Genomic DNA, 11,511 nt, shown 5'->3' with positions numbered 1-11,511 from the left:
AAACTTTACGCAACCTCTTTTTAAATACTTGGTCTATAACTCAAGTTTCGATTGTGTGTTATCAATGCTAACAAACCTCTAAACGAGCACAAATTAAGAAAGCTATAGAAAATATTGAGTACGTCAAGAAATAGTGGGCTAAATTAATCAATCGCTATTTGTGAATAATTGAGGAGTCAGAAGGGCCCCAGGAACATGAATAAATGGTAGTAGCAACAAGTCAGAACAAAATCCAGACTGAAATGGCGAACATATATCTACACAAAGATACAAATCTAGTCACCCCACCTCGCTGTAGCAGGTCCCATCTGCTTCTCTCTCTCTCCAACGTAACAATCCAACATTTGACATGAAATTCATTCTTCTTCGAAAGTGATATAGTATAACAAACAAACCCAAGTTGGACACATAAAATAAGTCTTGTACGTACCTCCGAAGCTGATTACTAAAAACGACAGCTTCCACAAACTACTTCATATGATAGTTCTGCACAAACGGAATTCACACCATCTCTTAAATTTAAGGTATTAATCCTCCACTTCTAAAATGGATCAAACCGCTATTATTCATCTATTACCATAACATACAAATTAATCCCCACATCAGAATTTTAGGGTTTGATGACTGGCTTGTCTTCTTCAATGTCATCATCCCACGCCAAACTCAGATCAGCCGAAGTCAACGCATCGATGTCGTTCCAGCTCCAATAATTCTGCAAATCCATCTCCCACGCCCCTCCCGGATCATTCACGGTGGTGATTGTCGACTCCTCCATCGAATCGAGATTTCCCCCCAAGTGATGATCAAATGCGTTATTCGCGCTCGAGAATTGAAATTCGGAGGTTGGAATAATCGGAGCGCCGCTGAAAGGGGAAGAAATGCTGTCGATACCTTTCGAATTCGACGTCGTCGTTTCATGCAGCAGCAGCGGCGACGAGGAGGAGCGGCCGATCAATGCGTGGTAGAGAATGTTTGACATGTTTTTCTGCCCGGTCGAGACGGCGGGCGGGGATTTGGCGGGTTTGGAAAGCCTAGGGCGTTTGTTTTTGCGGGCGGCGCCGATGAGGATGTTGCGGAGAGTGCCGCCTTTGGTCCAGTGGCGCTTGCAGGATTTGCAGAAATGGCGAGGCTGGGACTTGTTGTAGTTGTTGTAGTAGCAGAATTTGGTGTTGGTGGAGGCGCACCTCGGGCACTTCAACGCCTCCGCTTGAGGCTGCTGCTGCCGCCGGCTTGGCGCCGGTTTCGACGTCTCCGCCGCTGCTGACTGCAGGAAGGTTTGCCCCCAATCCAGCGTTTGATCGCCCGAAACCTGTTTGCTGCTCAATCCCATGCCACAGTTCGATCAAACAAACCAGATAACAGATTCAAAAATTGTGTAGAGAGAGAGAGAGGGGAATTTAGAGGAAGGTGATATGGTACAGTGTTATGCTTGTGTTTAGCGCATCACTGTCCATATATATACATCTATCTGTATAATAATAATAATAATAATAATAATAATAATAATAATAATCAAGGATATTTCTTTAAGAATTGTAAATTTTAGGGTCTAGCATTTCTCATGAATTTTCAATGTGGTTTAAAAACTTGTGAAACTATGCCAATCCGATATAAAAATACTTTTTTCGTCAAATTTTGATCAAACATAGCTAACCGTGAAAGCTATGTTGCTTAGTTTAAATTATACCACACGGAATAACGTCGCTTCAACGTACTAATTCTTGAATTCAACGTTGGATAATACGCGCATAATAGTATATGGCACATAGATGTGTCGAATTTGAAGAATGACGCATAGTAGAAAACTGATATTGACTTTACAATTTGTGATTTTTATGACCAATATCCCTAATAATAATAATAATAAATTAAAGAAAATCGTAATCACACAAGTTTATGCGGTCCAGAGATCAATGGGTCTTAATTGGAATGGTGTGGGGTGCATCCTTTGTTGTCACTTTTATAAATAATGGTACAATTGGGCTCCCAAAACACATACACACACCGCGCATGTGGATGTATATGTCGCCATCATGCATGTATATATCATACATGCAACATGCATTGCGAGTGTAATCTACACTATTAATGACCATAAAGTTAAACCCTAGATAGATGGTTACTTCATCCCTAAGTCATCACTCCAACATGTGCATATAATATGGATCAATGATCATTCTCATCTTCAACATTCCACTCTCCATACCTATTCTCTCTCCCTCTATATATACATATATGTATGCATACTACTATGATGAAGCAGGGTTTAATTAATTATAGTATATGAGTGGTGTGGAATAATATTCCTTGTCGTTTAAAGGGTTCATATGTTTGGTCGGTCTGAAATGTGATCTTATGTCCCCTGCCAATTTGCACGTTGGTGGAAATCCTATTGTGGCTCAAGTACTATCAAGGTTGTAAAAGTAGTACTAGAGATAGAAAATTAAATTGGATGTAAATATGATGGCGTTTAATTAAAGTAATTAAAACAACCAGTTGTCAGCATGTGGTTGCTCGTGGGGATGAGAGGAATAATAAACCCTATTTTGGAGGTTGTTTGAAGAGATTGTGATCACTCAATGGGCCACTCTTGCCTTAAATTTATGCATGTTATCACATGCACAATCTTCTCATTACATTAGGTGTGAATTATGATGCTATATGTCATCCCATTTTTGTGATGGAGATGCAATTTCTCTCTCACTAGGTTGGGTCTACAATATGCCTTGACGATATACATATATATTTTCATTCTAATATTTGGCACTAATATATACTCCATATATAAATAAATCATCTTTCATATTTTTTTTAATTTCGCTTATTGTCTTTATAAATGATAAATGTCATGGGAAGTGAGGATTCTAATGAATATGTATGTATACTTCACATATGTAATCCTTAAATTAATTGTGATATACAATATACCCTCCTTCTTATCTTGACTTATGTAAAATCATATTTGGTGATTTTTAATTGTTGCAGCCAAATGTTACTGTGTAACTTTCTACATCAAACTGCCTGATCGAAAATAGGTTTCTATGTAGTCCAGAAATGCGTCTAACATCAATTTTGCCTCTGAGCCGTTAACTATTATCATTGTGGTGACCCAACTTTCTGGTCGGGACGATAGCAAAATTACCATACGAAACTCATAAGCCAATTTAATATCATTCAAGTTCAATTGCTTGTTGATCACATTGAGGTCGTTCAAATGCAGTATAAGAGTGTGTTAACATAATAAAAAAAAGTTTTCATTTGAACTATACTACTATACTCTCTTAATCTCAAAATAAATGAATATGTAATCTTTATTGGAAATCCCAAATTAAAAGACAAGTACATTTTCTTATTTTTTAGCAAAATTAACTCTTATTTTCTGTTATGTAGGAGTATTTCATATCCTGCTTTGTTCTTAATTGTCTTTTTATTTAATTCAGTAAAGTTTTCTTTCTTAATTCTCTTTGCAAAAATTAAATGCATTATTTAAGTTACATGGAGCTAGAGACTATGTATTATTATATGTATCGCAGCGAAGATAATTCATTTCCTCTTTGATTTGTTCCATGGAAAATCGATCCATTTCTAGGGGTGTGCATTCGGGTTTCGGTTCGGTTTTTTGTCAAAACCGAACCAAAACCGAAAAACCGAACAACCGAAAACTGAACTTGAAAAACCGAAAAACCGAACAAAACCGAAAAAACCGAAAAACCCGAAAAAATAAATATAATATTAATATATATATGTGTGTGTAATTTATTTTATTTTATATATACTAATAGAATATTTATATATAATATAAAATTAATAATACATATAATATATATAATATAGTAGAATTTATTAAAAGAATATATACTATATATTATATATAATATAATATATTAAATTAATAGAATATATATATATAATTCGGTTTTTCGGTTTTTTTCTTCGCCCGAACCGAACCGAACCGAAAAACCGAAATTTTAGTATTTTCAAAACCGAACCGAACCGAAAAACTGAAATAACCAAACCGAATTTCAAAATTTCGGTTTGGTTCGGTTCGGATATTCGGTTTCCGGTTTTTTTGCTCACCCCTATCCATTTCTAAAAACCTTATATAGTCTAAATAAATGAGTTATCTTCATTTTAACAGAAAGAGTAATTAGATTTTAGTTGAAGAGACGTTGGTGATATGAAATGAACGCAAATTGTGGAAGGTCATGTCGTAGTAACAGATTGAAGAAATTATACTACTGTAATAGTGGAAGTGGTCTAGTAGAAGTGAGAGATGGATTTGTAGAGTCGGCATTGTAGTCTTCAAAAGAATGATGATCCATATGGCACCTTATGATGATGTGATGCTCAATTTCACACCACTCATGTCTCAATCTTTATACTAGGATCAATTATTCCATTATTATAATAGGGTATGTTAAGTTCTTTTATTCGACTAATAAATGTTAATTACTCTATTATACTTTTAGAAGACACAAATTTTAATATAGAATTGATAAAATAAGAGATAAAAATAAAAAAATAATTTAAATATTGTTAGCATAATATGACTCACCTCATTAAAGAGATAGATAGAAGTTAATAACTTTTATGGGACTAATCAAATTGGTAAGAATATCTATTTTTATAAGTAGGATGGAAAAAGTATCATAGTAGTAATTTTATTTTTATTATAAATTTAAATAGATTTAATAGTAGAATGAGTATAAGTAGAAATATTAGAAATTTAGATTATATAGAGGATCCAAACCGCTTACATTATAAGCTTTTAAAAAGCTTGAAATCGTTTGGGTCCAAAACAAGGGATAAAGTCCAAAAGTCTACAAATTCTTGTCGCTAGATCACTTATTTTGATATAAGACGAGTTATTTTCTAGTAGATCACTTAATTTACATGACTAGGGACTTAGTAAATGAAGCTGGTTGGGCTATAAGGAATTGTTTAATCACAAGTAGGAATAATTGTTGGAATGAATATATAGGGACTTATACTACACTTAAACCTTAATTATTAAGCATGATGAGAAAACCCTACGTACTATCTTATTCTCCTAATTAAATAAATCTATGTTTAATTAACTAAATCATGATTACCGAACTGTTCAAATCAATGTCGCAAAGACGTATTAAATTGAGTCAACCACGTGTTGTCATAATTCGGTGGAACCTTTTTTAATTAATTACCAACTGTTCATTGTATGTAGATCTATTTATTTATTTATTTATGTATTAAAAAATTGGAGTTGTTACTTACAATTAGAATTTTATGACTGCACGTGTAATTGTGTGATGGGCCGCATCTCCTACCAAATTTATATGTACAGCTAGCAAGTTTGCATCTAATTAATATAGTTTAATACTAATGCGCGTGTGTATAAATGATACTATCACAAACATATATTCCATTGTTGGGTGTAGGGCATCCATCAACTTTGATTTTACATCTAGAATTATAACATTTTTGTTCTTTAATTTTACGTATATTTGCATGCATATATGGGTATAATAGATAGTTTCTCATATGTAAATTTAACATTGCATTCCATTTTTGTAATCATAAGATCTAATTGTGAAGTGCACTATGTGTTCATGCTGTATTGTAACCTCCAAAAATTACACTTTTAAGTACTAGTAATACATAATAACATTATATATTTGATAACTTTGTGATGTAACATCCCAAACTTTTGTAACCCTTTTTATTATGTTATTTGAATTTTTTTGGAATTTTGAAACGTTTGATTTAATGTGATTAAGTGCTTTGCGTGAAATAAATTGTCGTGGTAATTGTGGAATGATGAGCTCGAGTTTTTTTATCGTTTTCCAATGTGGGGGAAAGATTAATAGGATCATGCATTAATCATTTCTCGATTCAATTAATTGATACTTCCGGTCATTCCGAAATTATTGAAATAGTACTTCTCTTTGTGGATTTAATTAATTGTTTTGGGACTTTATTCCAAATTAAATCCAAACCAATGGACCCTAAATTACACTACATGAAATTCGAACTCCATCCCTTTTTCCTTGGGAGTTTCGAAAATCTCCAATAGGAGATTGGATTGTTTTTCATTCGATTTAATTGGTGCTTTATGGACTCTCTTCTTTTGAATTTAATCCAATTAAATCATGTTATATTTTACTTCTTCTCCCAAAATAAATAGAGAGTTGGGATATTTCCTTGACTATTTGAGCCTAGCAATTTTCGGCCCTCTCCAATAAAATTTGGAGAATATTTTTATTTGTTCCTAATTTGTGGAATCTCTCATTATTCAAATAAATTCCTATTCTATTTAATTGGGGGTGTGAATAATTTTTCTACTACTTCCCTTCCATGTCACACGCCCCATACTACTATTTTCCTTGTGGGAATTTGAATAATTGTTACCTATTTTATGGGAGCCTTATTCCATAAAGAAATTACCAAATTTAAATCCTATTCTATTTAATTGGGGATTTAAATAATTTCCTTGTGCAAAGCCCTTGAAATTTTCGGCCCCCACCACAATTTTCCTACTTAGAGATTTAATTTATTTGTTTCCTTGTATCCATTATTTTTATTTCCTAAGTTGTGGAATTAATTCTCTCCAAGTAAATACCAAATAATTCCTTATTAATTTTTCAGCCATAATTTTTGAAAATTTGGCTCTTCATAATTGTGGGATTTTTATTCATTGGCCTATATATTTAATTCCTCACAATTTATTTATTTAATTCATTCATGGACTTAAACCTAGCAAATAAATACCAAATAATAAAACCCTAGCCCCCATTCACTCAAAAATTTCGCCACTTTCATTCTCTCCCTCTCCCACACTTTTTTTTTCATCTTCTCCCACTCTCCAATCTCCAAAAATCCTCCATCCACCATTGTTCTTGCAACCATCGAAAGTATCTTCAAGAGTTTCCGACGGATCGCTTCATTCTACGCTTCTACCGATTCGTTTTGTCAAAGGAAGGTATATTCGCACACTTTTCCTCCTCCTTCTCTTTTGAACCATGTCTTGAGTCCTACATGCACGTAGAGAGTGTAGGTTTGATAGATCGCAAGTTTTAACGGGAGGGAAATTGTGTGTTCGTAAGAACTTGTTTGATTTTTACGTTGTTGATTGGAATTATGTGTATTGGATCGAAATATTTGTGAATAATATGAGTTTGTATGCAAATATGTGTATGAGGAACGTGTAAGCATGATTATGTGTTTTCGAGCATGAAAAATCGGTGGTTGTGTTGTGGAAGTTTTAAAAACCCTATTTCCGAATTTGAACCAGAATTCTGTGATGCTCGACCAGTGACTTATGATCTGTATTCGACCCATCAAACGAACGAATTTGGCTACGAAATTTTTACTGAGTAAACGTCAAGGTGTCTCCTGTGTCTCATGTGAATTTCAACCCGTTCTATCGAAAAATGAATTTTTAATAAATTTTGAAGTTGACTGCGCAAATCGGTCAGAAACGTGAGTTCTCGCCACGAATGTTTCGTTTTCTGTTTGACTGACCAAATGACCTCCGATCGATGTGATTCTTGAACTATATGAAAATATGAAGTGTCTTCTGTGTTGTGTTAAATTTTCAGCCTTTTTGGGAATCTTATGAATTTATGGGGAATTTTTCAAATGAACTGCGCAATACTGTCAGAAATTATATGTTCCGACCAGAGAGTTCAATATGTGATGTGGCTGACTAAACGACGTGATTTCGATATGAAAATTTTCATGGATGAACTTGAATGTGTCCTCTGTCAGTTTTCTGCCTTGTTAAAATAACACTTATTTTCATGTTTAAAAGTATTATATGATACATGTATGTCCAAGGAACGTGTTTAAATGATGTGATCACGTGTGATAAATCGAAATGTGTTACGATGTGTTCTCCCATCTTTGTGACGTATGTTGGGTCGGGAATTTGAGAAAAACGACGAGAGAATCGATAGGACATGCATAGTAATATGTTGTTGGGGGAAACTAATTGTGTTGTCTTTGACAAGGGTGTTGTGTACTCGTGAACTCGAGGATCGAGAGTTGCTAAGTTGGGTTGTGAATTGCTAAGAGAACGAGGTGGTCTTTCTTTTCAAACCTCTTTATTCTTCCGAAAAATATTATGTGGAGATACAAGGGTGGTTTAACTGTTATGTCATGCCATGGACTGTTTTTGTTATGAGATTGTGTGTCTGATGCCTAGTTCGTATGAGTTTACTCCGTTAGGCTATATGGCTGTATTGTGAAACGAATTCGGGTCCGAGTAGGGCCGTAAACCCTATCGGGCTGTGTACACTGGTGGGATCGTGAGCCGTCCTTGCAAGTCGGCCGGTCTCGTGGGCGAATAGTGTGGCCACACTTTCGTCGCACTGTGATTGTGATTGTTGGATTGATGTGAAAAGTGGGGAGAATATTTGACTGGCCAGTCTATGAAACATTTTTGTGTTCTCGTGATATTTTCTTTACTGCGTATAAAACTCGAGATCACTGGTATGGATGACATAACTTGATAAATGTTTTCGGCATGAGCCCATTGAGTACAACAAGTACTCAGCCCTGCAATTTCTTTTAAAAATTTTGCAGGTTGAGCGAGATGTTGCGGTGGATGTTGAGCTGGCTAAAGACCCTAGGATACGTTGTGTCGTCATACATAGGCGTGATCCTTGACTCTCTTTGAACCTTATTTATCCGCTGCTATGTTTTAAATTGTGTCTTAAGACCTTAATCTTTATGTTTTTGTGTCTGAACATGTATGGTGGTGATGAGTTTTAAACAAGTTTTACGTTGCATTTTAAAAATGGTATTCTTCGAGATTTAAGTTTAATGCTTGTTTTACTTAAATTTTTAATTGATGTATTTCTTAAGTCTAACTTTTCCGTTGTCCTTTTTAAAAGTATTCTTTTTATCTTATGTCCTTTCAAAAAAAAAATAAAACCTTAAAATCTTTAAGTTAGGTTGTTTTCCTTTCTTTAATTCAATTAAGTTGTTCTTTTAAATTGTAATCCATGCATGTCGGTCACGATCGCCGCGTTTGTGGTACCCCTTGTATGGGCGGTCGTGACAGCTAGGTTCTAAACCAAGTAATCTTGTTTTATAATTCTAAACACAGTTTACAAAACAAAGAACAGTAGTACTACTTAACTAATGTGGATCGGATAAATATTTTAGTGGATACTACTGCAGATTAATTAAGATTTTACTTATAAATTAAAGACAATTTTCTACTCAATCCTAAGTGTCTCACCCTCATTTTTGAATTATCTCATTTCTAGTATGGTTCCAGTTTAAAAAACATTAACGACTTTTAACTGTAACGTCCTTAACTTCTATCTCTGTGAATTGTGAACCAATACACTTTATTGTACTCCAATTATTCTTTTATTTATATTCATCCTCAAAACAAATGAGAGACTTCCAATAGGAAGGTGGGGAATTCAATACCTATGCTATCAATATTTTGACAACTGAAGTATTAAACGCGGGCTATAAATTGCATTAACCCTTCGGCAGATTCCCAACTATATCTACTCACTAACTATGGTGAAAGATTAATTGAAATTTTAAATCACAAGTTCAATTGTTTAGGCAAGCTAGAAAGAAAAATGACTATTTAAGGGGACCAAGAAAGTAAATCCTTTCATCCATTGAACCCACCATTAAAGATGAGGTGTGCGTGTAATGCTAACCTAAAAATCAATGGAAGAGACCACACATGCCATGTGACCACAATCATAAAGAAAAACTATCCAACAAAATGGACCACAACATGCTATGTAGTGCAAAATAACATTAAAAAATGTAAAGAGAGAGTAATTTAAATCAAGTATGTAATTTGTGGATGAAAAGTCCGAATCCAAATATGATGAAAAGACAGAAATGAAAAAAAGATGAGATATGCAATGAAAATGGGCTCGAAGAGACAAGGCGACATCAGCCTAAGATCAAGCTCTCATATCACACACACACTACTTACGGCCTTTTGTGACTTACTCTTCTCAAATTTTTCCACCCACAATCATACTAGTATGATATTGTGAGTCTTGCTAAATTTAGGACCATGATGGTGGTTGATGATCATCAAAATTATAGTTTCCGTTTTTGGTAAATTTACAAGTATAAAGAAAAAGTTACCTCACAATTCAATGAAAGAAAAATGTTTATCAATGTAGCACCACTTAATCAGAAGCTGGATCTTACTGAACATTAGATGGACCTATTGTTTCTTTAGCCATAACATTTTAAAGAAACGATGATTGGACTTAATGACTTGACTTATACATATATAAGGAATAATTAGCCCATTTATTAGAGATGGAAAACTACCTGCTTCATACTAAATCCAAATATAAAATTTCCTTCTCCATATATAGTTCCACCGCCACATGCGTCCAATCAAAATATACTATTTCTTCTTGATAGATGTAAAGGTTATTCGTCAGCACCTTGAAATAATTTATGAATTAGTTAGATGCTTATTTGCTCTCTTGCTCTCCAGAATAACTTGGCAAATAATTTACTCTCCAAAATTGAGTATATATCCTGCTTTTTTCATTATTTTACGAGTATAAAAACAACTCTAATTTGTTATTACACCATATAGTCTTCAATTTCTCACCTCTTCAATTTTCTCTTTACCTTGAATTTTAGTTTCTAACTCACAATTCTCTTACTAGCCAAGAAACTCACAAGTCTCAACTTATAAGCGGTACTCTCTCCGCCGTGGTTTTAGAGCATCTCCAAGGGGAGAAGGTATATAGAAAATATATATTATATATTTATTTTCTTGAAAAGTGAAATATACCATTTTAAAAAGTAACACATTCCAAAGGGAAAATGTATATAGAAAGGTAAATTATTTTTAAAAATAAAATAATAGTATAAAAATGCATTAAAAACATAAAATGTAATACCTTCTCAAATACATTTCCCTTGGAGAATAGTTTTTCATGAAAAGAAGATAAATATGGTAGTTATAAGATTTTACATCTCCACTGATGGGGAGGTAAATATACCTCTTCAAAATGAGAAAATGTATAATATCTTCTCAAATATATCTCCCCTTGGAGAATGATTTTTTTATGAAAAAAAGATAAATATGGTAGTTATATTAGTTTACTCTCCATTTACCTCCCCTTAGAGATGCCCTTAGAGATGCTCTTAGTGAGGATTCAGGGAAAATGGTTTGGGATAAAATGTTTAATAAGTTCAATGAAGAAAATAATAAAGCACTATAAAAGAGGAAAAAAAATTGAAGTATGAAAGAAACTAAACCCATACACAAGGAGTATAACCAGTAGTAAAATTTCACCCTATTTTGTCATGTATCATTTATTACTAACCTATTACTAGTAATTTTTATAGGATAATATACACCCCAAACAAGAAAAACATACAAGATCATTGACATGGCATATATGCTTCGGAAAAAAGTATTTCGACTGGTTTCTTATAGATATAATTAGTATGTTAAATTTGATATTCTACTATACAATATTACTAATTTATTACTGGTCTTAATAATAAATTATTATA

General features: G+C 33.6%; 1 protein-coding gene across 1 annotated transcript; it reads right to left on the bottom strand.

Annotated features, from left to right (window-relative positions):
* Positions 1 to 119: 119 nt before the first annotated feature.
* LOC121743193 (dof zinc finger protein 4-like) lies at positions 120 to 1,497 on the bottom strand. The gene is made up of 2 exons (XM_042136424.1): positions 578 to 1,497; positions 120 to 486 (listed from the first exon to the last, which is right to left on the bottom strand). Exon 1 carries the CDS (start codon positions 1,328 to 1,330, stop codon positions 611 to 613), a length of 720 nt encoding a protein of 239 aa, XP_041992358.1. The 5' UTR covers positions 1,331 to 1,497; the 3' UTR covers positions 120 to 486; positions 578 to 610.
* Positions 1,498 to 11,511: the final 10,014 nt, after the last annotated feature.

The sequence above is a fragment of the Salvia splendens genome, chromosome 8, assembly GCF_004379255.2.
Source record: "Salvia splendens isolate huo1 chromosome 8, SspV2, whole genome shotgun sequence".
In the NCBI taxonomy this organism is placed as follows: domain Eukaryota; kingdom Viridiplantae; phylum Streptophyta; class Magnoliopsida; order Lamiales; family Lamiaceae; genus Salvia; species Salvia splendens.
Note: the sequence above shows the minus strand (reverse complement) of the source record. Positions and strands in the feature narration are given on the sequence as shown.